Below are 26,855 nucleotides of genomic sequence, written 5' to 3'. Positions count from 1 at the left end.
AAGGGGTGCAGCATTTAAAGAAGAGTGACTGAAATAAGAGTTACAATTGGGTTCAAATACAGCTGGAAGAAGGGTGTAGCAGAGAGCGTGACAGCTGGGAAGGATTCATCGGACAGAAGAACAAAGAAATAATAATTAAGTCACAGAGAAAGCTCAAACGCCTTTGTCAATGCTCTGTAACAAACAAGAAGGCAGACTGAAACTGTCAGAGTGCAGGATTACTTTGGATCAGTAGTTTCAGTCAACTTCAATTGCACAGTGATCTGTTTTCAACAACACCTGAAGTGTGCAGAGGTTGCATAACCTCGGGGCTTCGTTTCGTTTGTTCTTAGCAAAGTAGCTAGGAAGATCAAGACCGCATTTTCAAATCGAAACATTGCTAGAATAGTAGAAACAGCTACTGAACTTCCAAGAGTCCCTGACGTTTTACAGTTGACAGGCTAGCACAAAGGGTGAGAAGTCATGCTATGCATGCCACTTGCAGACAAAATGCAGGCTTCTTTTTAGATTTTCGTTCCAGGAGTGGGAAATTCCAGAACTCTGCCAAGTTCTGGAGCTCCCAGAATTAGATGCATGCCAGCTGTACCGGGTGGCTTTGAAAATGGAATGTATGTAGAGGGTGCTCCTCTGGAATGTACAATGTAATTGGAATGTAAGCACAAGCCTTTTCGACCTTGAACGATTCCGGGAGCATCTTTGGAGGAAAAGGTGTATTTATTTTATAGGTGTGAATGCTATAGATTTACTGTTGACATTTTTCTGAGTAATAATGTTGATAGAGCGCATAACAGTCAGTGGTAGACACTAATGTAAAACCTTTAAAAAAGAAACATATTTTGCTTCCATTTCTTTGCCAGTTTACATACTGTTGGTGCTATTCTAATCCAAAGAAAACACCTAATGATGACATCTTAATGGTTTCATGGGACGTAATTACTTTGGTAGATTGTGGAAGTAACTATCAGCTTTAACGTCATCTCCTATTCCTTTATTTTGTAATTTGGAAAGGTTGTTTCATAAAATACTTACAATGTTAAGCAGTTCACTGTAAACTTCTTATGAAGATAGTTATACAGATTCTTTGCAATAAAACAATACAAGAAGACAGGGAATCTGTCAATTTTAAGGTATTTTGGGAATGGTTGGGCAGGTCAAGTGAAGCACTGTCAAGGAAAGCATACTCTTAGTCTTAGTCTTACCAAATTAGATTTCAGAGGTAATGGATAGCTAATCCCTTTCCGCAGTTCCCATGCAATTTCATTGCCGAAACTACCCTGAACTATAAATGCTTTTCCTGCTACCCTTGGCTGAAAGCCTTCACAATGCTACACACTTGTTAATGTTCACTAGGCACACAAATATAAACTGTAAATCCACAAGAAGGGCTCAGTCACCATTGTGAATGGACAACCAGTTCTCTTTCTGCTTGCCATCTTCAGAGGTATGAGATCAGTGTTTATTCCCCCTCTGCTTCTTTCTCTCTGTAAACTTGTAGGGCTAGTTATTTTTCGGTAACTTACCCAACAACCAAAATCACTTACCCAACAACGGGCCTGAATCCTCGATAGCTCATGGGTAGAGAATGTACACATTGTGGATCTACTTTTTGCGACTCAAAAGTTCAGAACACTCTAATGTACAAAATATACATTTCTGGAGCAAACAATACAACCATACCGGATTTAAACCAGCTACTACAGGCTTGAACACATGAATCTCAATATAAAATCCATGAGTTCGGTTGTTTTCTGAATTCAGATCTGCCGTGCACAATCGTTTATCGCTAGCAAGATTCCAAGGCAAGTAACTCTCATACTTTGTCTAGCGACACGAGTGGTTCCCCTTTCAGATTTTGGCTGCATCGACAAGAGACTGCAATCCGACGGTCAGTTTTTAACAATATTTCATTTTATAAACAGATCACACGCAATCAAATGCAAACATCTAATCAATTTAAAGAACATGCAGCAGTTTCATACACTATTTTGCCCCAGAAAACTGAATTACATAAAGTTTTTAACGTTGGAACACGGGTGTAAAACTTCGTCTGCTAGTCACATTCGAGGAAAGAACATTTCCTGAGCGATACCAAAACATGAACAGAACACACACTATCTGCCTTTACCGCCACAGCAGAATAACAACATAACTGTGTACTTGATTTTAGTCCAAAACAGGGAAACTGACAAGAAGTGTTAACAGAATTGAATGATTTTCACGGAACTATACAACCGCGCATTATTCAATCGTCTGGGTGAATAGGATTCGATCAAACTTTCGCACCAAAACTCCTCTTTTCTTTGAATAACTGAAGAAAGGAGGAATAAGTAGAGGTTATATGCCGAGTCTCAGTGATTATCAAAAATAATGGTCGAAGTTAGCGGATCATGAAAAATGCGAGCTTTAGCGAGCTTTTTCATGACCGCGAACTGAGACGAGGTGTGTAACCTCTTTATTCCTCCTTTCTTCAGTTATTCAAAGAAAACAGGAGCTTTTGTGCGTTAGTTTGATCGAATCCGAATCACTCAACCAGTCAACCTGCGCAGGCGATCGATTAATGCCCGGTTGTATAGTTCCGTGCAAATCATTCCATTCTGTTAACACTTCTTGTCAGTTTCCCTGTTTTGAACTAAAATCAAGTACACAGATATGCTGTTATTCTGCTGTGGCGGTAAAGGCAAATATTGTGTGTTCTGTTTATGTTTTAGTATCGCTTAGGATAATGTTCTTTCGTCAAATGGGACTAGCAGACGAACTTTTGCACCCGTGTTCCAACGTTAATTACTGTATGAAGTTCAGTTTTCTGGGGAAAATAGTGTATGAAACCGCTTTATGTTGTTTAAATTGATGAGATGTGTGCATTTGGTTGCGTGTGATCTGTTTATAAAATGAAATATTGTTGAAAACTGACCGTCGGATTGCAGTCAGTGTTGTCGAAGAAACTGAGTGAAAAGAAGGGGAACCACTCTTGTCGCTAGACAAAGTATGAGTTACTTGCCTTGGGAATTTGCTTGTGATTAACGTTTGTGCACGGCAGATCTAGATTCAGAAAACAACCGAACTCATGGATTTTATATGGAGATTCATGTGTTCAGGCCTGTAGTTGTTAATTTAAATGCGGTATGTTTGTATTGTTTGCTCCAGAGATGTATACTTCGTACGTATAGAGCGTTCGGAACTTTTCAGTCGCAAAAGTAGTACCGAAACAGAACAGCTTCTCAACCCATTGCACTATCGAGGATTCAGGCTGTTGCTGGCTGGTTATTTGTTTGGTTGCTGGGTCATTATCGAAAAATAACTAGCTCTACAAGTTTATAGAGGTAAAGAAGCAGAGGGGGGAATAAAAGAGGTTACATACCTCGTCTTAGTGAATATTAAAAATAATGGTCTCAGTTCGCGGTCATGAAAAAGCTCGCTTTTCGACCATTATTATCAATAATCACTGAGGCTCGGCATGTAACCTCTACATCTGTGAAATGCGATAACTGCAATATTTTTGACTTCTTCAGCAACTAACTACATTTATAGATCTATATGATGAAATAAACGGTGTGTATATTAGGCATACATTCTTTGGTTTTAGTTCTATAGATCTCCCCTTTATGTCAGGGCCCCAAGCCAACCACTTAGGGCCAATGTTGTTTTTCTTTGGTGTCCATCTACAATCTGTTCATCCGGTGTTGTACTTCTAGTCCAATAGTAATAGAAGTTTTTCAGTAAATTAAGTACATACAATGCATTATCATGACATGAAGATTGTGCCAGGAATTCACTTCTGTTCAAGGTCAATACCACTGGATGAAACGTGGTCTGCTGATTAGTTCTTTCTTTCTTTCTTTATTTGGTGTTTAACGTCGTTTTCAACCGTTCAAGGTTATATCGCGACGGGGAAAGGGGGGGATGGGATAGAGCCACTTGTTAATTGTTTCTTGTTCACAAAAGCACTAATCAAAAAATTGCTCCAGGGGCTTGCAACGTAGTACAATATATGACCTTACTGGGAGAATGCAAGTTTCCAGTACAAAGGACTTAACATTTCTTACATACTGCTTGACTAAAATCTTTACAAACATTGACTATATTCTATACAAGAAACACTTAACAAGGGTAAAAGGAGAAACAGAATCCGTTAGTCGCCTCTTACGACATGCTGGGGAGCATCGGGTAAATTTTTCCCCCCAACCCGCGGGGGGTGCTGATTAGTTACAGGTACTGATGTAGAAGTAGAAACCTCCTAGCCCTATTCTCTTTGGTTGATATCCCCTTTGTCATTGTTGTTGTAATAAACGTTAACACTACTTCAAGATTTTGCACCAAAATTTATTTTGTTCAAGTATCACAAATATAATGCATAGTACTTTTTAAAGTACATAATGTATCACATTTTCAGGTTAAGACCAAAGCCATCGGCTGGAAGTGAATGTTCAGTTGCAAAACTAGGATGGAGGGATGAACAAGGCCTCAAGATATTCATCCTTTAGTATTACATTTATTTTTTATTTATTTTGACTTTTTTAACATCTAACAGAGTAAGACTAGGAATAGGAGGGATACATATATCTATTATAACAAAACTTTGCTATCTCAGTTTCTTTAGCCTTTAACCGTGGGAATGCAGAGGAGAAAACAAGGAACAGAAACAGTGTGTGAATTTATGTGTGTCTGCGTATCTGCAAGTACAGTATATATATATATACACAAATGTTTCAGTGCAAAAGTTTAAATCATCTTCTCCATCCCACCCAAGAACACACACACATACTTGACACAGCAAGGAAATAAAATGCATAAGAAAAAAAAGAAGCTGAAAATGTGACAAGTGCACTACTCCTTGCTGGAGGAGGTGGCAACATGTCAGTTACAAACAATTCTACTCTCAGCCACCTACCCTCCCAGACAAAAATCAATGGACAACCTGATTAGGCTTGCATGTGAAATGTGTGCCCGCCAAATATCAATAAACCATTCATGCCAAATGCACTCTCTCCATCCATGTAATGCCTCTCTGTGTCAAACACACAAAACAAAATCAATGCCATGGACACTTCTAGTTCATCAAAGCAGCTCGGCCTTCTAAAAGTGAGTCAGTATTAGAAGAAAGATATTTTTCCTTTAATCATGATCATTCTGTCTATATTTACTAACAGTAACAGATTACTGTAGCTTTTGTTGAACAGATAAAAAATGTCTTACAGTACTTTTTATATTTCAAACTCACAGCAACTACTCTGCTGTTCCATCTGCATTTTCAATTCTTCATAAGAAGGCCACTGAAAACGAGCTCACCTGCAAACAAAAAGCTCTTCCGCAACAACCAACAAGCTTTCACTTTCTGCACACTTAGCTTCCATCTCTCCACGTCCAGTCTGTCCCCCAAAACTACACCCTCCATCCAAATCCACTTCTCTGGGCACCAAATACATTTTCCTGGCTTCAACAGGCACCAGTAGCCATACAGGAAAGTGAAGCCACCTCATTTCATATGATTAACATAGATTTGTTAATGAGAGATCATTATTACCTGCATAAGATGCTATTATGTACCTGCGTGGAAACACGAGGTCTTGCGGTTGCCACGAGAAAGAGAGACTGGCAGCGGCAGGCAGAGAAACAAGATGGAGAAAGTGCGCATCAGGAAGACACCTACCTGCTTGATGATGGCGGTCTGGGCAAGCTTGGCTGCATCCGGCTTCGTTTCGCCATTCAGAGTCTCTGGACTGGTTCCGTCATTGGAGTCTGTGTCCATGGTGGAGCAAGGAGGCCCGACAGGAGTGGAAGCTACAGGTTTATGTCCGACGCAGCCCGGGCATCAACTCGTGGCTGCCTGCTCACAGCAAGAGAAAAGACCCGGCTGCCAATAACATTGCTTTTCATTGATCGTGGCGGTGGAGAGGCTGCAAAAGTACCGTTTTCTGGTGCTTTGGGGCCACCTTTTTCACACAACAACACCCCAATCTGGAAAACTTAAACTTCCATCGGATCACCCCAAACAAACTTTTCTGAGGCTTATTGATTTTTGCTGGTGACTAATGTGAATATTTTATAGACGCGAGTGATTATTATAATGGGTAGAAGAGGCCGACATTGTAATATCCAATTGAGGCTGGCGGAAGGAGCAGGGGAGTGGCTGTCTGAGGGTGCTCGTGCCAATGCTGTCGCCTGGTAGCCCGGCACCGTGCAGCACGACACAGCAGCAGCAAGCTGTAGAGCCTGGCATACGCACGCAGCACTAACCCAGCCTTGGCAGAGCTACACAGGGTCCCCAGATTGCCACCCGATACTCTGTCATCAGTTATTGGCCACAAATTCATCAGGCCTAAATCTGAATCTGAGCGGCATGCCTTAGCACAGCAACCAGTACTGTACAGTGTGCAGGGCTGGCTAGGCCTGTGTGATTAGAGGACAAGGGGGAAATCAATAGGACGCTGTCTCAAAGGGGAGGTAAACAAATTAATGGGTAGAAACCTCTGAAGACATAATGTATGCCGGCAGCTGAAGGAGGACTTGAGAGCTGATGACTGTGGGACTGGGAGGGAACCAGAATGGGGCGGAGTGTGCTCCACCACTATAACCATGCTTATAAATCCATGCACTTGCTGGGCCGGATACATGCATGCAGCAATCAAGCATGTGTAATGCAATCAATAGCTTCATACAACAGCCTTTCCCTGGGGACATGTCTCAGGAGCAAAGCGAGGTATGGAGGAAAGTGGGCTATCAGCATATTATATACCACCAAACCGAAATTCTTCATCAACACATCTGGCGTTACTACATGTATTCATCTGAAGGTAGCATGCTTAAATAGAAACATAAAATATTGTCTGATGTTGTATGCTTAAAAACACGGATTAGTTACTATTATTGTACTCTTATTGAAAATATCTTTGAAAATAAACCTAGCAAAAAGATTCACGCATGTGTTTAGCACGAGCGGATTTTTTACGTGTATGACCGTTTTTACCCCGCCATTCAGGCAGCATACGCCGATTTTGGGAAAGGCATGCTGGGTATTTTTGTGTTTCTATAACCCACCGAACTCTGACATGGATTACAAGATCTTTTCCGTGCGCACTTGGTCTTGTGCTTGCGTGTACACACGAAGGGGGTTAAGTCACGGGCAAGTCTGCACATAAGTTGACCTGTGAGATCGGAAAAATCTCCACTCTTAACCCACCAGACTGGGATTCGAACTCACGACCTCTCGATAAGGAGGCCGACGTCTTACCACCACGCCACTGCACCCGTCTTGAATTACTATCAATCTACGTCTGTCACATGTTTTCAGATACTAATTTCACTAAAATTCACATCTAATTTCTAAACAGAGTGCACTCTATCCAGATAGATTCACACTAACTGTCCAACTTGTAATAAAAATTAGAATTTGATTGGTACACAGAAAGAGTATACAAACGGGAACTGGGTAGTTGAGTGAGCTAGATCTAAGGCTTTTATTTTATTTGGAGAGGGGGGTGGGGTGGGGGTGGGCATAGGACAGACTAACAGACAGATATTGAGATAGCCACCAAATAAGGACCTTAAAATTTAATCTGCTGAACAAACACGTGTAACAACCAGAGAAGAACTGAGCTGTAAACATGTTCAGGGCAACCCTTATTTAAGTAAGTTTGTTTTACAGATCAGAGACTGTGTGTCTGCCTGCTTGTGTCTCTCACACTCACAGTCTCAGCTATTGCAAATTCCTTCTCACATTCTGTCCAGCAGTAGCACAGCAGCCTCCATTTATGCAGCCAGCCAGTCCCTTCAGGACAGTGCTGGCCCAAAATAATCTCTATTAGGAGAAAAATCAATAAATGCCTACCAGAGTTGCCATAGCAACCGACTGTTTCAACAGCCATTGGGAGGCCCATGTCATGACCAAGGGAAATAATATTACTCTGCCTGTCTCCATTCATTATTAATGGAAAACATTACTTTTTCTCTAACAAAAACACTAGGTCAGGTGCTTAGCATTAATGTCAAATACAAGGTTGTTTTTTTTATACCCATGGGGTACAAGTAGGAGAAACCTGTACAGACTGTCAACAAAAATAATGTTCATACAAGAAATGTAAATATATGCCAGCAATAAAAGTTAGTTTACTTCCAGTTTCTCTAAGTTATAATTTGACTTTAAAAAAAAAATCATAATGAAAAATGTATACAGTCAAATAATCAGATCTCATCTGACTCTGAGACCAAAGACTAAGAGTAAGAATAAGACAAATCTAGTCAAAAGCTCATAAAATATTAATCATATTTTTGCATTTCAGACATAACTTCTTTTGATCTTTTGGCATGAATTAATTTTATGTATTATAAACAAAAAAATATACCAAAATCAAGTTAAAAATCTTATCACTTTAAAAACTAAATTATAGGATACATTTTACAGATGTATACTGTTTGCCAAATAATAATTATTATATGTGCTTAACACTCTGAGTGTCTCAGACTGGTTATGGTGCATCATTTGGTAAGTATTTTGTTATTAGTTAAATAAAAACACTTAAATATGATGTGTGTGAAATCAGTAATAAAAAACTTAATTAAAAAAATGCCTTGCATTGTCGCAAACATATTTAAATGATTTCACTGTGACTGAGTTAGTATCATGATTCATATATATATATGTAATAATATATACTATTAAAAATCAAAAGAACAAAAGAAAATAATTAAATACATTTCTTGAAAATAATTTTATGCAATAAATAAAAATGTACAAAACAAATGGTCTACCATATCCAATTTAGTAATTAACTGTAATGTTTGAGACCATAAAAGGAAAATATGTGTACAACCTAACTTTGTCAAATTGTATTATTTACTTCAAAGTTCAATCAAACATTCTCAATGAAGAAAAGTTATATAATGCATGATTATGGAGAAAACGGTGCATCCTAAAAATAATGTATTTAGCAGCTATTATGATAATCACGCTACTTTGCATGTCATGTGGAAATGTCACATGGCACAGCACAGCGAATATATAAGAAGCGGTTCACTTCAAATCGCAGAGGTGTAAAAAAAAGTTGCTATTAGAACGTACTGCTGATAAACAGCAGAATACGTTCTACTGCTGTGCTTAGGATTTCCTTCGCACTATTGATCGTTGCACTCGGAAAATGGCAGTGATCGCAGCGAGTCACAGCATCTTATTGATAAATTATGCTAATAAATACAGTTTTATTTATCTGTGTCACAATGCCGGCATCACTCACTTACCGATGAAGACAGTAAAGTCAGGAAAATATTCAGAATTCACTGTCGCAGAACAAAACCAACGATCATCTTCGTTCTCGTCTGCTTCCATGGATCGCTAGAACCAGTGAAAATCATGGATCGCCAGGCAATCTTCCAGAACAGACGCAGGTTTTAATAAATTATGATAATCGTTGATATCCATACATAAATTTAGAACTGTACCTCCTACTTACCACCGAACTTGACCCAAACGAGGAGACTCCAACGATGATAACAATGAAGCCAACCTACAAATGGCTTCCAAGCGGAAGGATGTTTTCTATTTTTGGGCACAGACTGTAGGGTCCAATTTCAAGATTCTCGAGCCAAACTGAGGGAGCAGTCATTTCGTTTTAAAATTCTTTCACCATTATTGGAGATTCGGCATCAAGTGCGTCATTAGAACTTACGTTGTTAGTATTTTTGTATTCTGCTAATTGTTTTGGTGTTTAAATAAAATGTTCTTGCAAATTACACACCCCGTTTGTTTTTTTATGGTCAACTATTATTTACAACAATTGTGTTTTTGTGGCTCCCTTTGACTAAAAATAAAACAATGATGTTTCTTTCTGCAAATTTACTTTTTGCTTAATGTAAAGCATGCAACTAATTCTCTAATGCAAAGCCATAGTCTGCGGGACTCACTAACCGTAGAATTAAAAGTATGTTGCCTGAATTTTGCACAGATTATAAATTTAAGCTTTGTGCAGCATGTCATGTGACTTGGAAGACGATCAAAATGGCGGCGCAGTCTTCAAAGGTGTGTGTCCACAGAAAACAGTTAGCGAAGTACTAATGTTTTGTGATGAAAGCGCTTAATTAAAGCTTTTATGATAAAGTTTACAGAGGGCTGATTTCTGTTTGATTAAATATTTTTAAAACAGCTTTTTAGATGTCAGTAAAAGGAAAGAAGAGAAAAAAATCGAAATATATATCGCACTCACAGAGCTCTATGATCTGTCACTGGTCAAACGAAACTACACTGGTCAGCATAGTATTGTACATTCAGGGTTGGGTACTTGTCGCATAATGTAGGACATGACAAAGTGCGCTCTCTTCCGTACGTACGATAAAAAATGTTATGTCACACCATTAACTTGATTAAGATATATCGATGATATAGTCTAGCTAAGGATAATTGCGCTGTATAGGGATTCCCTCTGTATGTAGAAGAAGAAGAAGAAGGAACTGCTTTCAGTTTCAGCACAAGAGAATAAAATCATGAAGCAGAAAGTCTCCAATAACATGTTACATCAGCGTAAAGACAATACCTTTATCTGTGTCACCTAAACCACATAAATTCAATGTGTTTTGGGAAAAGGTGAACGGTGGTCAGAGATTTGGGTATTTCTAACTTTATGTACACCAATCATTGCACTTATTTGCTCACCAGTGCCGCTTTTAAATGGGCAAAATGCGATGTTTTGTAAGTTACACATGGACACAATTAAAATGCAGAAAAACTGAGCCAATTTGAATAACAAACAGTTTAGCTAAGGCAAAGGCTATATGCACTCCGAGTGTATACAGGATCGATGGGTCTGTATACACTCCGACAATGAAAAGCTCTGTTACAAATCTGTAACCAATGAAATGCCCCCTAAGGAAGTAGCCAATGAAAAATCAGTCCGACGTATGGACTTCCGCAAAATGGCGTCGAATGACGCTCGGAGTGATCTGGATCTGGATTTATATGTTGCAGGGCCGATAAGGCATATGCGCAACGTTGATGCGGTTCAGTGTCTGGTCTTTTAATTTAAGTACATCATGAGAATGTAATCTACGTTACAGCAAAGGCTGTGCAGCATCAGATTGTTTTCGTTTCTTTGTAAGTTATAATCAACTGCTCTGCGTTTCTATCCAAAGTGGTGTCGAATGGCAAATTCACTTCATGACCGGAAGTTAACGCTGGAGTATACAAGATTCTGACCCCTGTATACACTCCGAGTGCTTATAACCTGTGTGTTTTGCTAATAAGCAGTGTTATTCTCAGGCCTCGGTCTTTGGTCACTGATGCATACTTATTTGCTCTGACGTGTTGTTCTGACCGGGTTATAAGCACACTGGTTATAAGCACTCAGAGTGTCAGACCCTTGTTCTGTCAACCATTTGATGGTTTTGACATGAAGGTCTTCTCATCAGATCCGACACATTTATTTTAGCCCGTACATATGTTTTTCACTCCATGTCCAAATCAGACCTCAACATTATCATCTCATTCTGGGAACGATATTGAATAAGCACTAGTTATTTTTTAATGACAAATTTAAATTGAGGGTGAAATGAAACTTGTTGTCCACCACAAACTATACCTGGATTTTTCATGATACCCCCTCTTTTGACACCCATCACCCAAAATATTAATGCAGAAACAGAGGGAAAAAATAGCTTCATATCATGTCCCAAAAGAGCCAATCAGCTACACTGATAGCCGAGATGCTGGAGGTACAGTCAGATTAAGTCTCTAACACAGGTTATACTTGAAATGTGCAGGGTCTGTACACTTTGCAAGTATTGCTTGTATGGTCAAAAGACTTTGGCAAACAGATTGACAGAAAACAACTGATGGATGATCATAAAAGAAAAGCTAGACAATATTTGTTGTCACAATTGAAGTTTAACATGACCTAACTGTGTTTCAATAATATGCCTTCTCTGGGTTATTTGGTGCTTCTTTCAGGCACATATTTGATTATTATCACTCAGTTGTTTATGCTGTTTCTATCTTCTGTTGAAATTTGCTGTGCAATACACTTTGGTATGTGTAGCATCTTTTTGTTTCAGATGGAAGGAAGAGAAGATACAAAGGAGATGGAAGAAGAGGAGGATGAGGATGAAATGGATGATGAAGACGAAAGTGAATCAGAAGAGGTAAAAACGAATCATTGCAATTCAGCACACTAAAAAACTACTTTAACTTTGTTTTCCTTCATATTCATTGTATTAAAGTGTGAGTGATATTGATAAGGCAACACTTTCGTATATAAAGTTTATACTTTTAGTTACCAGCAAAGTAAGGTGTAATGTTTTGATTTTTCCCCACAGGAAGTAGAGCCAAAACTGAAGTATGAGCGCATTGCCAACGACCTGACTGCAATACTGAGCAAGGATGCTGCCAGCTGTATCGCTGTCCACACAAAGGTAAACATTTTTCTGACCCTTTCAATGGTCAATTGTTTTGTTTCACTTTGTGATAATATTTATTTTAAAATTGCCAGGAATATTGAAATTATAGAGATCTCTTTTTACTGCTCATGTCTTTTTCCATGTAAGGCAGGGTCTACAAACAAAGGTGGCCGTGGTTGGAAGGTGTTCTGTCATTAGAGGGCCCCTCGAATTATGCTTGTCAAGCCACTTGCATAATATTTAATGGCTGATGCTTCAGCTGTTACTCTTCAGTTTGTTTCTAACTGCCTAAATTTCTATATTTTAACATAGACTGGGAACCGAGATGAGAGCGTTGGTGTATGTATGTGTGTGTGTGGGTAGAGCGATTCCAAGAAAACAATTGTACCAATCTTCATGAAACATTACATAAAAATTCTTTCAGGTGATATCCCCAGACCAATTTTTTCCCGAGTTTGGTCATCAAAAATCTGAAAATTCTGAAATTAAAAAAAATTAGTAATAGATTCAAATATGATTTAATCTTATTCTTTGCCAAATGTTACCTGAATCCAAAAATATATGGATATGTTTTGTTTGGATTAAAAACAAGCTCAGAAAGTTCAAACATAATAAAGAAAAGCACACTTTCCTGTTATGCGCAAGCACTACTGAGCTATGCTGGCTGTCACTTCAAGCGATCACCAGGTCACTTTGAATGTGTCAGCGCTTTCTTGTATGGACAAACCTATTGTCTTGGTGAAAACAAATTGCAGTGCATTCAGTTTCATTCTGTGAGTTTGACTAAAAGTATTAATTTTGTTTTACGCGACTTTTTTTTTTTACCATCAACAAGGCTTTTCCTTTGTCGCTGCCCTACACGCCACCAGGCGTGAAAGGCAGTAATCTAAAAAAACAAGGCTTTAACTGTCTTAGTGCTGTGTGCTATATTCTATTTTTGGTCTTTTTTTGTTTAATTGTATTGTTTCCCAAATGCCAAATTCATACAACACCCTTTTTTTTTCTAAATGTGTCTTGCATTCAGTTCCTTGCATTGGGCACACACTGGGGAATGATCTTCATCTTAGACCACACTGGCAACAATATCCGTGACAAAGAGATCATGGCTGTAAGTATCATTTCGTATGTGTGTGTGCATGTGTATACATGTGCATGTGAACCCATTTCTGCATTCTGTGTGTATGTGCATACCATATGTATGCTTTGATAATACATATTGTCAATATGCTTGATTTTCTCCTGGTTATTATGAATATTTTTTGAGTTGTGTACGCGGCTGTTTGTGGAGACCTTTCAGGACAAATCTAAAACAGATAGACTGCTAACGTTCCGAAATCAAGAATTAAAAAACACAAAGAAAAGTTCAAGTTATGGAACATTTAATTATAGACAAAATGAAACAATCAGAAGAACTTTGACATATCGATCTTTAAAGTGGACAATCATGATACACAAGAGACAAAGATTGATGGTGAAAGGTACTGTGACTTATCTCTAAAATGTTGTCGCTTCCAACATGTAACATGTTTAGGAAAAGTTCCAGTTTTACTGTATTATAAGAACTCGCACATCATCATATAATTTGAGGTACCGACTCTTTTACTGTTATGCTTTGCGGCATAGAACTGTGTTTTTGATCCAAAAGTTTGTGTTTCAATATTTTGCAGCACACAACCACCGTGAATCAGATCAGCATTGATGACAAAGGAGAGTACCTGGCCAGTTGTTCCGATGATGGAAAGGTTAGAATCCCATCCCCACTGAAGAGGTTGGGGTGGTCAGGTTTAATTGCTGAGAAAGGTAGATTAAAGTGTTGATGAAAAATTAATACAGTGGTACCTCTGATAAAGGACACCTTCTCTTGTTCCTTCTTCTGTTTTCTAGACCAAGATATAACTGTTGTGAAAAGGACACTGCAAATGCAATGCAGGTACACTTATGGCTGATCCCAAGAGTGTTCTTTCATCACCCACTGTATTGGGAATAGACTTGATTGTTTGTGGAGTTGGGGACATTTATAGCTGCACTGCGACGAACAGCATGTATCAAGTATTCAGCTGATTCTGTCATGGTGTAACTGTAAGATAATCATAGCTGTACTGTGATAAACATCATGGATCAACTATTCAGCTGATTCTGTCATGGTGTAAGATAATCATAGAATCGATGCTGCTGAGCTTGGTGTGTGTTTAGTTGGTTCTTGCTTATTTCATTCCATGAGAAAAAACAACTAATAACAACACGAAATTGACTTTGACTTTCAAAGTTTCTTCTTTGACTCACCTCACCATCTTGAAATTGAAAAATAACACCTAACTGAGCTTAATTCATTCTTGTTTATTATCTCATAATTATTTGTTTTGTCTATCCACTTCAGTGATCAGTAAGTTGGCATAGTAGTGAATGTTTTGTTTTGTCTATGACCTTAATCAGTTAATGTTCAAACAACTAACCTTTCCTGTATTTTGATTCACCATTCCATGATAGCTGTAAGGAGCCAATCTGAGCTAGTTGTGTGTTGATTTTCTTGTGTAAATTAGTTACATGGTAAGCTGCATGTGTGTGTGTTTTGGTCTTTTTCTACAGGTGATTATTGCAGGGCTGTACGGCACAGAGCTGAACCAGACTGTGTCCTTTGATCGTCCCGTTAAGTCTGTTGGCATCGACCCTTTCTTCACCAAGCAGGGAAGGGGACGTCAGTTTGTCATCGGTGAAGAGAAGGTATGAGAAATAGTTCAAATATATACATATACAATATTGATCTTCTTTGTTTTGAGGTGGGTTTTTTCGTAATATTATTGAGTCACTTGAGAAAAAGTGACTATGTAATCGGTCAGTGTTAGTCTGTCCGGCCGGCCGGCCGGCCGTCCGTAGACACCACCTTAACGTTGGACTTTTCTCGGAAACTATCAAAGCGATCGGGCTCATATTTTGTTTAGTCGTGACCTCCAATGACCTCTACACTTTAACGATGGTTTCGTTGACCTTTGACCTTTTTCAAGGTCACAGGTCAGCGTCAAAGGAAAAATTAGACATTTTATATCTTTGACAAAGTTCATCGGATGTGATTGAAACTTTGTAGGATTATTCTTTACATCAAAGTATTTACATCTGTAGCCTTTTACGAACGTTATCAGAAAAACAAGGGAGATAACTAGCCTTTTCTGTTCGGCAACACACAACTTAACGTTGGACTTTTCTCGGAAACTATCAAAGCGATCGGGCTCATATTTTGTTTAGTCGTGACCTCCAATGACCTCTACACTTTAACGATGGTTTCGTTGACCTTTGACCTTTTTCAAGGTCACAGGTCAGCGTCAAAGGAAAAATTAGACATTTTATATCTTTGACAAAGTTCATCGGATGTGATTGAAACTTTGTAGGATTATTCTTTACATCAAAGTATTTACATCTGTAGCCTTTTACGAACGTTATCAGAAAAACAAGGGAGATAACTAGCCTTTTCTGTTCGGCAACACACAACTTAACGTTGGGCTTTTCTCGGAAACTATAAAAGTGACCGGGCTCAAATTTTATGTGAACGTGACTCATTGTGTTGTGAATAGCAATTTCTTCCTGTCCATCTGATGCCTCATATAATATTCAGAACTGCGAAAGTGACTCGATCGAGCGTTTGCTCTTCTTATTCTACTTTTCCTGCTCAATAATGTCTTCTTCAATATTTTGATTATTAGTTATGTTTGACCGGACATAATTTGCCTTACTGGAGCCCGAACTGAGTGTTACATATATATATACACTGTGCAAAAAAAGTATTGCATAGGTGAATAGTTGTAAGTTCCAGACAAACATTCTGATTGGAACGCCTCGAAACTAGCTTTTGCAGTTCAGTTGAACCCGATAGTCGATTGAGTGAGCAAAATTCACCGCGCACGTGCAAGATGTGCATTTTGAGGCCAAAACGCACATGTTGTTGTTTTGTGCTCCTGTACAGCACGTTTTTTTGAGATTTCACTCGAAATTTCGCGTAAGGTTAGCTGAGCTCAGGTGCCAACTTGGGCAATAAAAAGCGAAGCAATTCTGACTGATGCGGCCATTCCCTGAGGAAATGAAAAATGTCACAACTCAACGCTTCAGTACGAGAGAACGCCCTTGGCCGCCTTCAAGCAGGCCAGAGCCAATCCGAGGTTGCTAGAGCCCTGCGGGTGTCCCAGAGCACCATCTCTCGCCTCTGGCACCGTTTTCAACAAACTGGGTCGTCAGCTCCCGCACCAAGGTCAGGACGACCTAGAGTGACGACACAGGTGCAAGATCGCTACATCCGTATCACCCATTTCAGGCATCGGTTCCAGTCAGCCTCGGTGACCGCTAGGGCACTGCCTGGTGGCCGCCGCATCTCCGTGCAGACCGTCCGGAACCGCCTGCATACAACTGGTCTACACGCTTACAGGCCACTCCGGGGCAACGTCCTGACTCGCCGCCATTGCCAGGCCAGGATGCAGTGGGCGAACCAGCACCTCCTGTGAACCCTTGCCAACAACTGGCACCACGTTGTCTTCAACGATGAGTCTTATTTTCTCCTGCAACATCACGACAGCAGGAGGAGGGTGTACAGGAGGCAAGGAGAGCGCTACCACCAGCAGTGCGTAGATGAGGCGCCTCCTCATGGTGGTTGGGGCGTGATGGTGTAGGGGGCCATCACCAACACTGGCAGGAGCCAGCTTGTGGAAGTTCCAGGCCGCCTGAACGCCCAGCACTACGTGCAGGATATTCTGCAGCCACACGCCCTGCCCCTCCTGGCCGCGCCACGGGCTCAGTTCCAGCATGATAACGCCAGACCCCACACCGCCAGACTCACCACAAACTTCCTGGCCGCCAACAACGTGAACACTCTGCCCTGGCCCTCTCTCTCCCCAGATTTGAACCCAATTGAACACGCATGGGATGAACTGGGAAGAAAGCTCAATGCGAGAGTTAACGCCCCTCCCAACAGGAGACAACTCTTCCAGGCCTTACAGCAAGAGTGGGACAACATTCCCCAACAGACTTTGCGAAGACTCATTGCTTCCATGCCAAGGAGATGCCAGGCTGTAATTGACTCACGTGGAAGCCATACTCGTTACTGACTTTGACCTTGGTTTGTGTGAAGGTCACGCTCAATGAATAACTGCAAAGTCCAGCAAATAAAGACATGCATCTGTGCTATCGAAAAGGCTGAAAAACTTTTCTGTCAGACTTATGTCTTGTTTGTTCGAAAGAATGAAATGTCAATAAACATCAAACTAACTATGCGATACTTTTTTTGCACAGAATATATATGCAAAACCTGTTACTGTTAGCAACACTGTAACTGTGAACATTTTATCCCAAATGGGCACACACAATTTTAATAAAAACCATGAATATTTTCTGGTTTTGCAAAATGGACATTTTATTTTACTCCAAAGACAATTTCTTTTTTCATTTAAAATCTGTGATATTTGTAAGCTGAGATCTAAGGTGGAAAGTATTGTTTTGTTTCAAAGTGTAACCATTCTGTGCTATTGCCTTTCTCCAACTCAGCTGGTTCTGAATGAGAAGAGCGGGCTGTTCAGGAGCAACAAGACAACCACCATCCATCAGGGCGAAGGACCTGTACGCAACATTAACTGGAGGGGAGAGTTTTTAGCCTGGGCAAATAACATGGTGAGTCTTTGTGTTTATGTGTGCGTGTTTGTGTGTGTGTGTGTGTGTGTGTTTGGGTGTGTCAAGAGAGGGGGAGAGAAAGTGTGTGTGTGTGTGTTTGTATGTGTGTGAGTGTGTGTTTGTGTGTTAAGAGTCTGAGGAAGGCCTTCAGGGCAGGCAGTGTAGTATCTACTGTTACAACAAGTGAAAACATGTAGTGGACCTACTATTGTTAAGACTTGTGAATTCTTTTCTTTGTTATTTTTTTAATTAATACTGCAATACTTACCCCCTTTCTAGCTTCTGAATGTTTGAGGATAAGAGAGCTTGCACTTAAAATGCAGTGCTTTTTGAGGCTGGAGATCTTCCATACAGTCTCTTGAGTATGAACACAGTATGTAGGCTGTACAGCTGCACCTTTTTTTTGAATTGTTGATTTCGGTTGTTGGGCTAGGGGCTTACTTCAATATTATTCTTATCAGAGAATTAATGCTTTTCAAGGGTGTGAGAGTGTGGGACACAAGCAGCCGATGCCTCATCACACGTATTGACAAGGATCACAGGTAGGTGCATGTCGTCCGCTTGCGGTGATTCAAATGACAAGTTTTTAACAAGCTAAGAGCAGTGCAATATCATATTTGATTGTATCCCTTTTATGTTTTATGTGTGTCGTCCTATACAATTGTTGTTATAATCGTTTACAGGCAGACAGGGTGTGCCGAAGAAAAATTTCCATTTTTATGTAATATTTTAATGGACAATAAAGTGCTGTTATTGTTATTGTTATTGTGTGGTCCAGATCTGTGATGATGATAACTTTTTATTTCTGTGGTTAACAAGAATATAGATACATTTCTGTCTAGGTATAAGAGAATGGTGGCATACATTGGTTTTTACTGCAGTGCATAGACACGAGTGTCAGCAATCAAATATAAGAATGCTTGTATCTCAGTACAGGCAGTAAGCTCTTTGTATGTGTATGTGTGTGTGTGCGAGCGAGCGTGCTTGCATGGGTTCATGTGTGTGATTGGAGTGAGTGCAGTTTCTTGTACATGTGTTTGAGCTGTCTTTTCCTGTGATGGGTGTTTTTCAGTGAGCGACCGGAGCTGTATGTGTGTCAACTGTTTTGGAAAGATGATAGGACTTTGCTGGTTGGTTGGGCGGACAGAGTAAAGGTTAGAAAATGATTTTGAATCACACAATGGCTCTTGTTAGAATTTTTACAATGCAAACACTATGTAGTATAATTACATTTCAAACCCTCAAACAGGCATTGACTGTATGGCCTGTATGAGTAACTTATATTTTAAATATTAGTTTTTGTGCAAATCACTTTTGTTTTTAGTAACTCGCCTCTTCCATTTAGTTTAAGCACAATTCCTTTACGCTATGTTCAAAAATGTTAATTATGACTAAGCCTGAACAATAACATATCTACAGTTTAGCAGGCTTACACTGAACAAAGAACAGACACAATGGAAACTGGATTCACCTTAACATTTGGTTCAACATGCACATTTTCACTTGAACTTTTGACCCAAAGAGCTCTTTCGGCAAATGAATATAGAATAGAAAAAGAAGAGAAGAAATACTGTAAATCTGTTTTTCGAGCCAAATTGTCAAGGTGAATCCAGTTTGCTTTGTTTGTGTTGTGTTTCCCCCACAGTGGCTTGTTATTGAAGGCTGTCCCTGATATTAATTGTCTACAGGTGTGTGTTGTGTTTCCCCCACAGTGGCTTGTTATTGAAGGCTGTCCCTGATATTAATTGTCTACAGGTGTGTGTTGTGTTTCCCCCACAGTGGCTTGTTATTGAAGGCTGTCCCTGATATTAATTGTCTACAGGTGTGTGTTGTGTTTCCCCCACAGTGGCTTGTTATTGAAGGCTGTCCCTGATATTAATTGTCTACAGGTGTGTGTTGTGAAAGAACACAGAAGACAGGAAGCCCAGGACTTGCCAAAGCGCTACGTTGAAATCAGTGAGTCAGGATGCTTTTCAGCTAGAAAGAACATTTGAAGTGTGTGTGTGTGTGTGTGTGTGTGTGTGTGTGTGTGTGTGTGTGTGTGTGTGTGTGTGTGTGTGTGTGTGTGTGTGTGTGTGTGTGTGTGTGTGTGTGTGTGTGTGTGTGTGTGTGTGTGTGTGTGTGTGTGTGTGTGTGTGTGTGTGGGTGTGTGTGTGTGTGTGGGTGTGTGTGTGTGTGTGTGTGTGACAAAGTGTGCATGAGTGTGCGTGCATGTGTGTCTTTGTCTGTTTGTGTGTGAGGGGAAAAAAACCTTTCTGCAAAGCAAAACAAGTAAATAACCATCATCCCTTAACTTCATGCAGTACCTGCAATTCAGGGTTGGAACAATGAGTGTGGTTTTTGCATGATGAATACTAGAAAGTACTGGTGCATATTTTTCAGCATGCATGTTCAAGACAGATTTCTACGTGTGTGGGATCGCTCCCATGGGCGAGAACTTGGTCATCCTTTCCTACGATCTGGATGGTATGCAGCAGGAGGTGTGTATTTGCTCTGTGCGTGTTAGAGCATTGTGTGTGTGTATGAGTGTGCGTGCATACATGCATGCGCATGTGTGTGTGTGTTTGTGTGTACGGGCAAGAGTGTGTAAGTTTTAAGGGGTCACTATATTATCATTGTTTTGCATTATGCTGTGCTATATCACAAAGGCTGTGTCATTGTGCATGCTGTCATGGGGGCAGAAGTAACATGTGCATACTGCAGTGTTTTTCTTTTTGCTACACATTTAGGGTGGACGCATGGTGTGCAAGAGGCCTCATCTGCAAATTTTGGACCCAGGCATGCACAAGCATGAGGAGGTCTCTAATGATGCTCTGTCCATACGAGGTTTTGAGGAGTATCGCATCAGTGATTATCATCTAGGTATGCAAGCCAAATTGTTTACCTTGTCTTACTCCCTGTGTTGCAGACAGTGATATAAATGATCTTAGATGTGGTAATGTCTATGAATTTCTTTACCCATACAAATTTGATATTCTCAGTGACATTGGATCATGCTTTCAAATGAGTTGATCAGTATGTATGTGGTACATAATTTCCTGTGGATGTAATGTATTTGTTTGTGTGTATGTGTGTGTATGTGTGTATGTGTGTGTGCTTTTGTGTGCTTTTATGTTTGATTCTATTGAATGTAAAAGTAAACATGTCCCATCATATTCCCTACGAAAGCTACAGCTGAAAGCAAATGAGGTCTTTACTTGTACTCTGTCAGGGTTAAGGTAGCATGAGTCAGTTGTTTAATCTGTAATATTACTGTTTTGCAGAGTGCATGCCGGAGGAGAATTTGTTCTTCATTGTGAGCCCCAAAGACGTGGTTGTAGCCAGGCTGCGAGACAGGGATGACCACATCACCTGGCTGATGGATCATGAACGATACGAGGTAACAGCCACTTACATTCTTCTTCTTCCCTTCTTCTGTGCTCGTGTGCTGCAACTCCAAGATACACTCCTTGGCATGAATGAGCTTTTACATGTATGGACATTTTTACCCAACCATTTAGGCTGTCATACTCTGATACAGGGGGATGCATGCTGAGTATTTGACATGAATTATAGGATCTTTTTCCTTTGTACTTGGTCGTGTAATTGCGTCATGTACACATGAAGGGGGATAAGTCACTAGCAGGTCTGCACATAAGTTGACCTGGGAGATAGAAAAAATCTCCACCCGTAACCCACCTGTTTTCATTTGATCTCATTTAGTCAGTGTGTGGCTGTGTTGTCTGTCTCTCTGTCTGTGCATGTGTTTTGTATTTGTGTGCTTGTCTGTCTATCTGTCTATCTGTCTTGCAGTGTCTCTATTAACACTTATTTTTCATAACACTTCAATCATTTTCAAAACACTTGGTTTATCTCATGTACTTAATGTGTGTGTGTGTCTGTCTTTGCATCTATTTTATGTGTATGTTTTTTGTGTCTGTACATTTATACATGTTTTTGTATGTGTCTGTCTATTTGTTTGTTTGACTAGCTATGTCTCTATGCACACACGTTTCCAGAACACTTGTTTTATTTGAAACAGTGGAAATGAAGATAAACGCTATGCTTTAGAAAAACATATCTCTTGGAAGGAGATGTTTTTACATAAAGTTATTCTGTATTAATCTTCTTTTCAGGAAGCAATGGCCTGTGCTTCTGACCATGAAAAGGAGCTGAAAACACATTCATATGAAGTAAGTTTTAGCTTTGATGTTGATGAATCTCTCTGTGGTAGTAATTTGTATACAGTGGTGATGGGTGTAACATTTTATGCAAATGAAAATAGTCATTGAATATTTGTGACAAAGTCACAATTTTCTGTGCATTTTCATCATGTGTCCAGCCCTTGTCACCTTGCTACAGTGATACCCCCTTTTAACATGTTCATCATGTGTACAGCCCTTCTCACCTTGCTACAGTGATACCCCCTTTTAACATCTTCATCATGTGTACAGCCCTTCTCACCTTGCTACAGTGATTCCCCCCTTTTAACATCTTCATCGTGTGTACAGCCCTTCTCACCTTGCTACAGTGATCCCCCCTTTTAACATCTTAATCATGTGTACAGCCCTTCTCACCTTGCTACAGTGATACCCCCTTTTAACATCTTCATCATGTGTACAGCCCTTCTCACCTTGCTACAGTGATACCCCCTTTTCACATCTTCATCATGTGTACAGCCCTTCTCACCTAGCTACAGTGTCAGTGATACCCCCTTTTAGCATCTTCATCATGTGTACAGCCCTTCTCACCTTGCTACAGTGATACCCCCTTTTAACATCTTCATCATGTGTACAGCCCTTCTCACCTAGCTACAGTGATCCCCCCTTTTAACATCTTCATCATGTGTACATCCCTTCTCACCTTGCTACAGTGATACCCCCTTTTAACATCTTCATCATGTGTACATCCCTTCTCACCTTGCTACAGTTATCCCCCCTTTTAACATCTTCATCATGTGTACATCCCTTCTCACCTTGCTACAGTTATCCCCCCTTTTAACATCTTCATCATGTGTACAGCCCTTCTCACCTAGCTACAGTGATACCCCCTTTTGACATCTTCATCATGTGTACAGCCCTTCTCACCTAGCTACAGTGATACCCCCTTTTAACATCTTCATCATGTGTACAGCCCTTCTCACCTAGCTACAGTGATACCCCCTTTTGACATCTTCATCATGTGTACAGCCCTTCTCACCTAGCTACAGTGTCAGTGATACCCCCTTTTAGCATCTTCATCATGTGTACAGCCCTTCTCACCTAGCTACAGTGATACCCCCTTTTAACATCTTCATCATGTGTACAGCCCTTCTCACCTAGCTACAGTGATACCCCCTTTTAACATCTTCATCATGTGTACAGCCCTTCTCACCTAGCTACAGTGATACCCCCTTTTGACATCTTCATCATGTGTACAGCCCTTCTCACCTAGCTACAGTGATACCCCCTTTTGACATCTTCATCATGTGTACAGCCCTTGTCACCTAGCTACAGTTATCCCCCCTTTTAGCATCTTCATCATGTGTACATCCCTTCTCACCTTGCTACAGTTATCCCCCCTTTTAGCATCTTCATCATGTGTACAGCCCTTCTCACCTAGCTACAGTTATCCCCCCTTTTAGCATCTTCATCATGTGTACAGCCCTTCTCACCTAGCTACAGTGATACCCCCTTTTAACATCTTCATCATGTGTACAGCCCTTCTCACCTAGCTACAGTGATACCCCCTTTTGACATCTTCATCATGTGTACAGCCCTTCTCACCTAGCTACAGTGATCCCCCCTTTTAGCATCTTCATCATGTGTACAGCCCTTCTCACCTAGCTACAGTGATACCCCCTTTTAACATCTTCATCATGTGTACAGCCCTTCTCACCTTGCTACAGTGATCCCCCCTTTTAACATCTTCATCATGTGTACAGCCCTTCTCACCTAGCTACAGTGATACCCCCTTTTAACATCTTCATCATGTGTACATCCCTTCTCACCTTGCTACAGTGATCCCCCCTTTTAACATCTTCATCATGTGTACATCCCTTCTCACCTTGCTACAGTTATCCCCCCTTTTAACATCTTCATCATGTGTACATCCCTTCTCACCTAGCTACAGTGATCCCCCCTTTTAGCATCTTCATCATGTGTACAGCCTTTGTCACCTTGCTACAGTGATACCCCCTTTTAACATCTTCATCATGTGTACAGCCCTTCTAACCTAGCTACAGTTATCCCCCCTTTTAACATCTTCATCATGTGTACAGCCCTTCTCACCTAGCTACAGTGATACCCCCTTTTAACATCTTCATCATGTGTACAGCCCTTCTCACCTAGCTACAGTGATACCCCCTTTTGACATCTTCATCATGTGTACAGCCCTTCTCACCTAGCTACAGTGATACCCCCTTTTAACATCTTCATCATGTGTACAGCCCTTCTCACCTTGCTACAGTGATACCCCCTTTTAACATCTTCATCATGTGTACAGCCCTTCTCACCTTCCTACAGTGTTCCCCCCTTTTAACATCTTCATCATGTGTACAACCCTTCTCACCTAGCTACAGTGATACCCCCTTTTAACATCTTCATCATGTGTACAGCCCTTCTCACCTAGCTACTGTGATCCCCCCTTTTAACATCTTCAGCATGTGTACAGCCCTTCTCACCTAGCTACAGTGATACCCCCTTTTAACATCTTCAGCATGTGTACAGCCCTTCTCACCTAGCTACAGTTATCCCCCCTTTTAACATCTTCATCATGTGTACAGCCCTTCTCACCTTGCTACAGTGATACCCCCTTTTAACATCTTCATCATGTGTACAGCCCTTCTCACCTTGCTACAGTGTTCCCCCCTTTTAGCATCTTCATCATGTGTACAGCCCTTCTCACCTAGCTACAGTGATACCCCCTTTTAACATCTTCATCATGTCTACTGCCCTTCTCACCTTGCTACAGTTATCCCCCCTTTTAACATCTTCATCATGTGTACAGCCCTTCTCACCTTGCTACAGTGATCCCCCCTTTTAGCATCTTCATCATGTGTACATCCCTTCTCACCTTTCTACAGTTATCCCCCCTTTTAACATCTTCATCATGTGTACATCCCTTCTCACCTTGCTACAGTTATCCCCCCTTTTAACATCTTCATCATGTGTACAGCCCTTCTCACCTAGCTACAGTGATCCCCCCTTTTAGCATCTTCATCATGTGTACAGCCCTTCTCACCTTGCTACAGTGATCCCCCCTTTTAACATCTTCATCATGTGTACAGCCCTTCTCACCTAGCTACAGTGTTCCCCCCTTTTAGCATCTTCATCATGTGTACAGCCCTTCTCACCTTGCTACAGTGATCCCCCCTTTTAACATCTTCATCATGTGTACAGCCCTTCTCACCTAGCTACAGTGATCTCCCCTTTTAACATCTTCATCATGTGTACAGCCCTTCTCACCTTGCTACAGTGATCTCCCCTTTTAGCATCTTCATCATGTGTACAGCCCTTCTCACCTAGCTACAGTGATCCCCCCTTTTAGCATCTTCATCATGTGTACAGCCTTTCTCACCTTGCTACAGTGATCCCCCCTTTTAACATCTTCATCATGTGTACAGGCCTTCTCACCTTGCTACAGTGATACCCCCTTTTAACATCTTCATCATGTGTACAGGCCTTCTCACCTTGCTACAGTGATACCCCCTTTTAACATCTTCATCATGTGTACAGCCCTTCTCACCTTGCTACAGTGATACCCCCTTTTAACATCTTCATCATGTGTACAGCCCTTCTCACCTAGCTACAGTGATCCCCCCTTTTAGCATCTTCATCATGTGTACAGCCCTTCTCACCTTGCTACAGTGATCCCCCCTTTTAACATCTTCATCATGTGTACAGCCCTTCTCACCTAGCTACAGTGTTCCCCCCTTTTAGCATCTTCATCATGTGTACAGCCCTTCTCACCTTGCTACAGTGATCCCCCCTTTTAACATCTTCATCATGTGTACAGCCCTTCTCACCTAGCTACAGTGATCTCCCCTTTTAACATCTTCATCATGTGTACAGCCCTTCTCACCTTGCTACAGTGATCTCCCCTTTTAGCATCTTCATCATGTGTACAGCCCTTCTCACCTAGCTACAGTGATCCCCCCTTTTAGCATCTTCATCATGTGTACAGCCCTTCTCACCTTGCTACAGTGATCCCCCCTTTTAACATCTTCATCATGTGTACAGCCCTTCTCACCTAGCTACAGTTATCCCCCCTTTTAACATCTTCATCATGTGTACAGGCCTTCTCACCTAGCTACAGTTATCCCCCCTTTTAACATCTTCATCATGTGTACAGGCCTTCTCACCTTGCTACAGTGATACCCCCTTTTAACATGTTCATCATGTGTACAGCCCTTCTCACCTTGCTACAGTGTTCCCCCCTTTTAGCATCTTCATCATGTGTACAGCCCTTCTCACCTTGCTACAGTTATCCCCCCTTTTAACATCTTCATCATGTGTACATCCCTTCTCACCTTTCTACAGTTATCCCCCCTTTTAACATCTTCATCATGTGTACATCCCTTCTCACCTTGCTACAGTGATCCCCCCTTTTAACATCTTCATCATGTGTACAGCCCTTCTCACCTTGCTACAGTTATCCCCCCTTTTAACATCTTCATCATGTGTACATCCCTTCTCACCTTGCTACAGTGATACCCCCTTTTAACATCTTCATCATGTGTACAGCCCTTCTCACCTAGCTACAGTGATCCCCCCTTTTAGCATCTTCATCATGTGTACAGCCCTTCTCACCTTGCTACAGTGATCCCCCCTTTTAACATCTTCATCATGTGTACAGCCCTTCTCACCTAGCTACAG

General features: G+C 40.8%; 2 protein-coding genes across 3 annotated transcripts in view; one reads left to right on the top strand and one right to left on the bottom strand.

The window, feature by feature from the left end:
* The window catches only part of LOC138981688 (POU domain, class 6, transcription factor 1-like), a 37,001-nt gene extending 27,392 nt beyond the window's left edge, over window positions 1-9,609 (bottom strand). The window contains exons 1-2 of one of the 2 annotated variants that reach the window (XM_070354705.1): window positions 9,444-9,609; window positions 5,648-5,824 (exon numbers count right to left, since the gene is read on the bottom strand). In XM_070354705.1, the coding sequence (XP_070210806.1) occupies window positions 5,648-5,746 (99 nt within the window). In that variant the 5' untranslated portion in view covers window positions 5,747-5,824; window positions 9,444-9,609. The remainder of the gene's footprint in view (window positions 1-5,647; window positions 5,825-9,443) is intronic. The other variant, XM_070354704.1, reaches the window with a different exon arrangement.
* Window positions 9,610-9,874: 265 nt separating this feature from the next.
* LOC138981686 (vacuolar protein sorting-associated protein 41 homolog) overlaps window positions 9,875-26,855 on the top strand; it is a 48,052-nt gene continuing 31,071 nt past the window's right edge. The window contains exons 1-14 of the mRNA XM_070354702.1: window positions 9,875-10,009; window positions 12,034-12,120; window positions 12,295-12,390; window positions 13,400-13,483; window positions 14,043-14,117; window positions 14,962-15,096; window positions 17,899-18,021; window positions 18,502-18,563; window positions 19,094-19,175; window positions 19,911-19,977; window positions 20,404-20,501; window positions 20,751-20,883; window positions 21,285-21,400; window positions 22,137-22,193. Coding sequence (XP_070210803.1) covers window positions 9,914-10,009; window positions 12,034-12,120; window positions 12,295-12,390; window positions 13,400-13,483; window positions 14,043-14,117; window positions 14,962-15,096; window positions 17,899-18,021; window positions 18,502-18,563; window positions 19,094-19,175; window positions 19,911-19,977; window positions 20,404-20,501; window positions 20,751-20,883; window positions 21,285-21,400; window positions 22,137-22,193 — 1,311 coding nt within the window. The 5' untranslated portion in view covers window positions 9,875-9,913. The remainder of the gene's footprint in view (window positions 10,010-12,033; window positions 12,121-12,294; window positions 12,391-13,399; window positions 13,484-14,042; window positions 14,118-14,961; window positions 15,097-17,898; window positions 18,022-18,501; window positions 18,564-19,093; window positions 19,176-19,910; window positions 19,978-20,403; window positions 20,502-20,750; window positions 20,884-21,284; window positions 21,401-22,136; window positions 22,194-26,855) is intronic.

The sequence above is a fragment of the Littorina saxatilis genome, linkage group LG12, assembly GCF_037325665.1.
Source record: "Littorina saxatilis isolate snail1 linkage group LG12, US_GU_Lsax_2.0, whole genome shotgun sequence".
Lineage (NCBI taxonomy): Eukaryota > Metazoa > Mollusca > Gastropoda > Littorinimorpha > Littorinidae > Littorina > Littorina saxatilis.
Note: the sequence above shows the minus strand (reverse complement) of the source record. Positions and strands in the feature narration are given on the sequence as shown.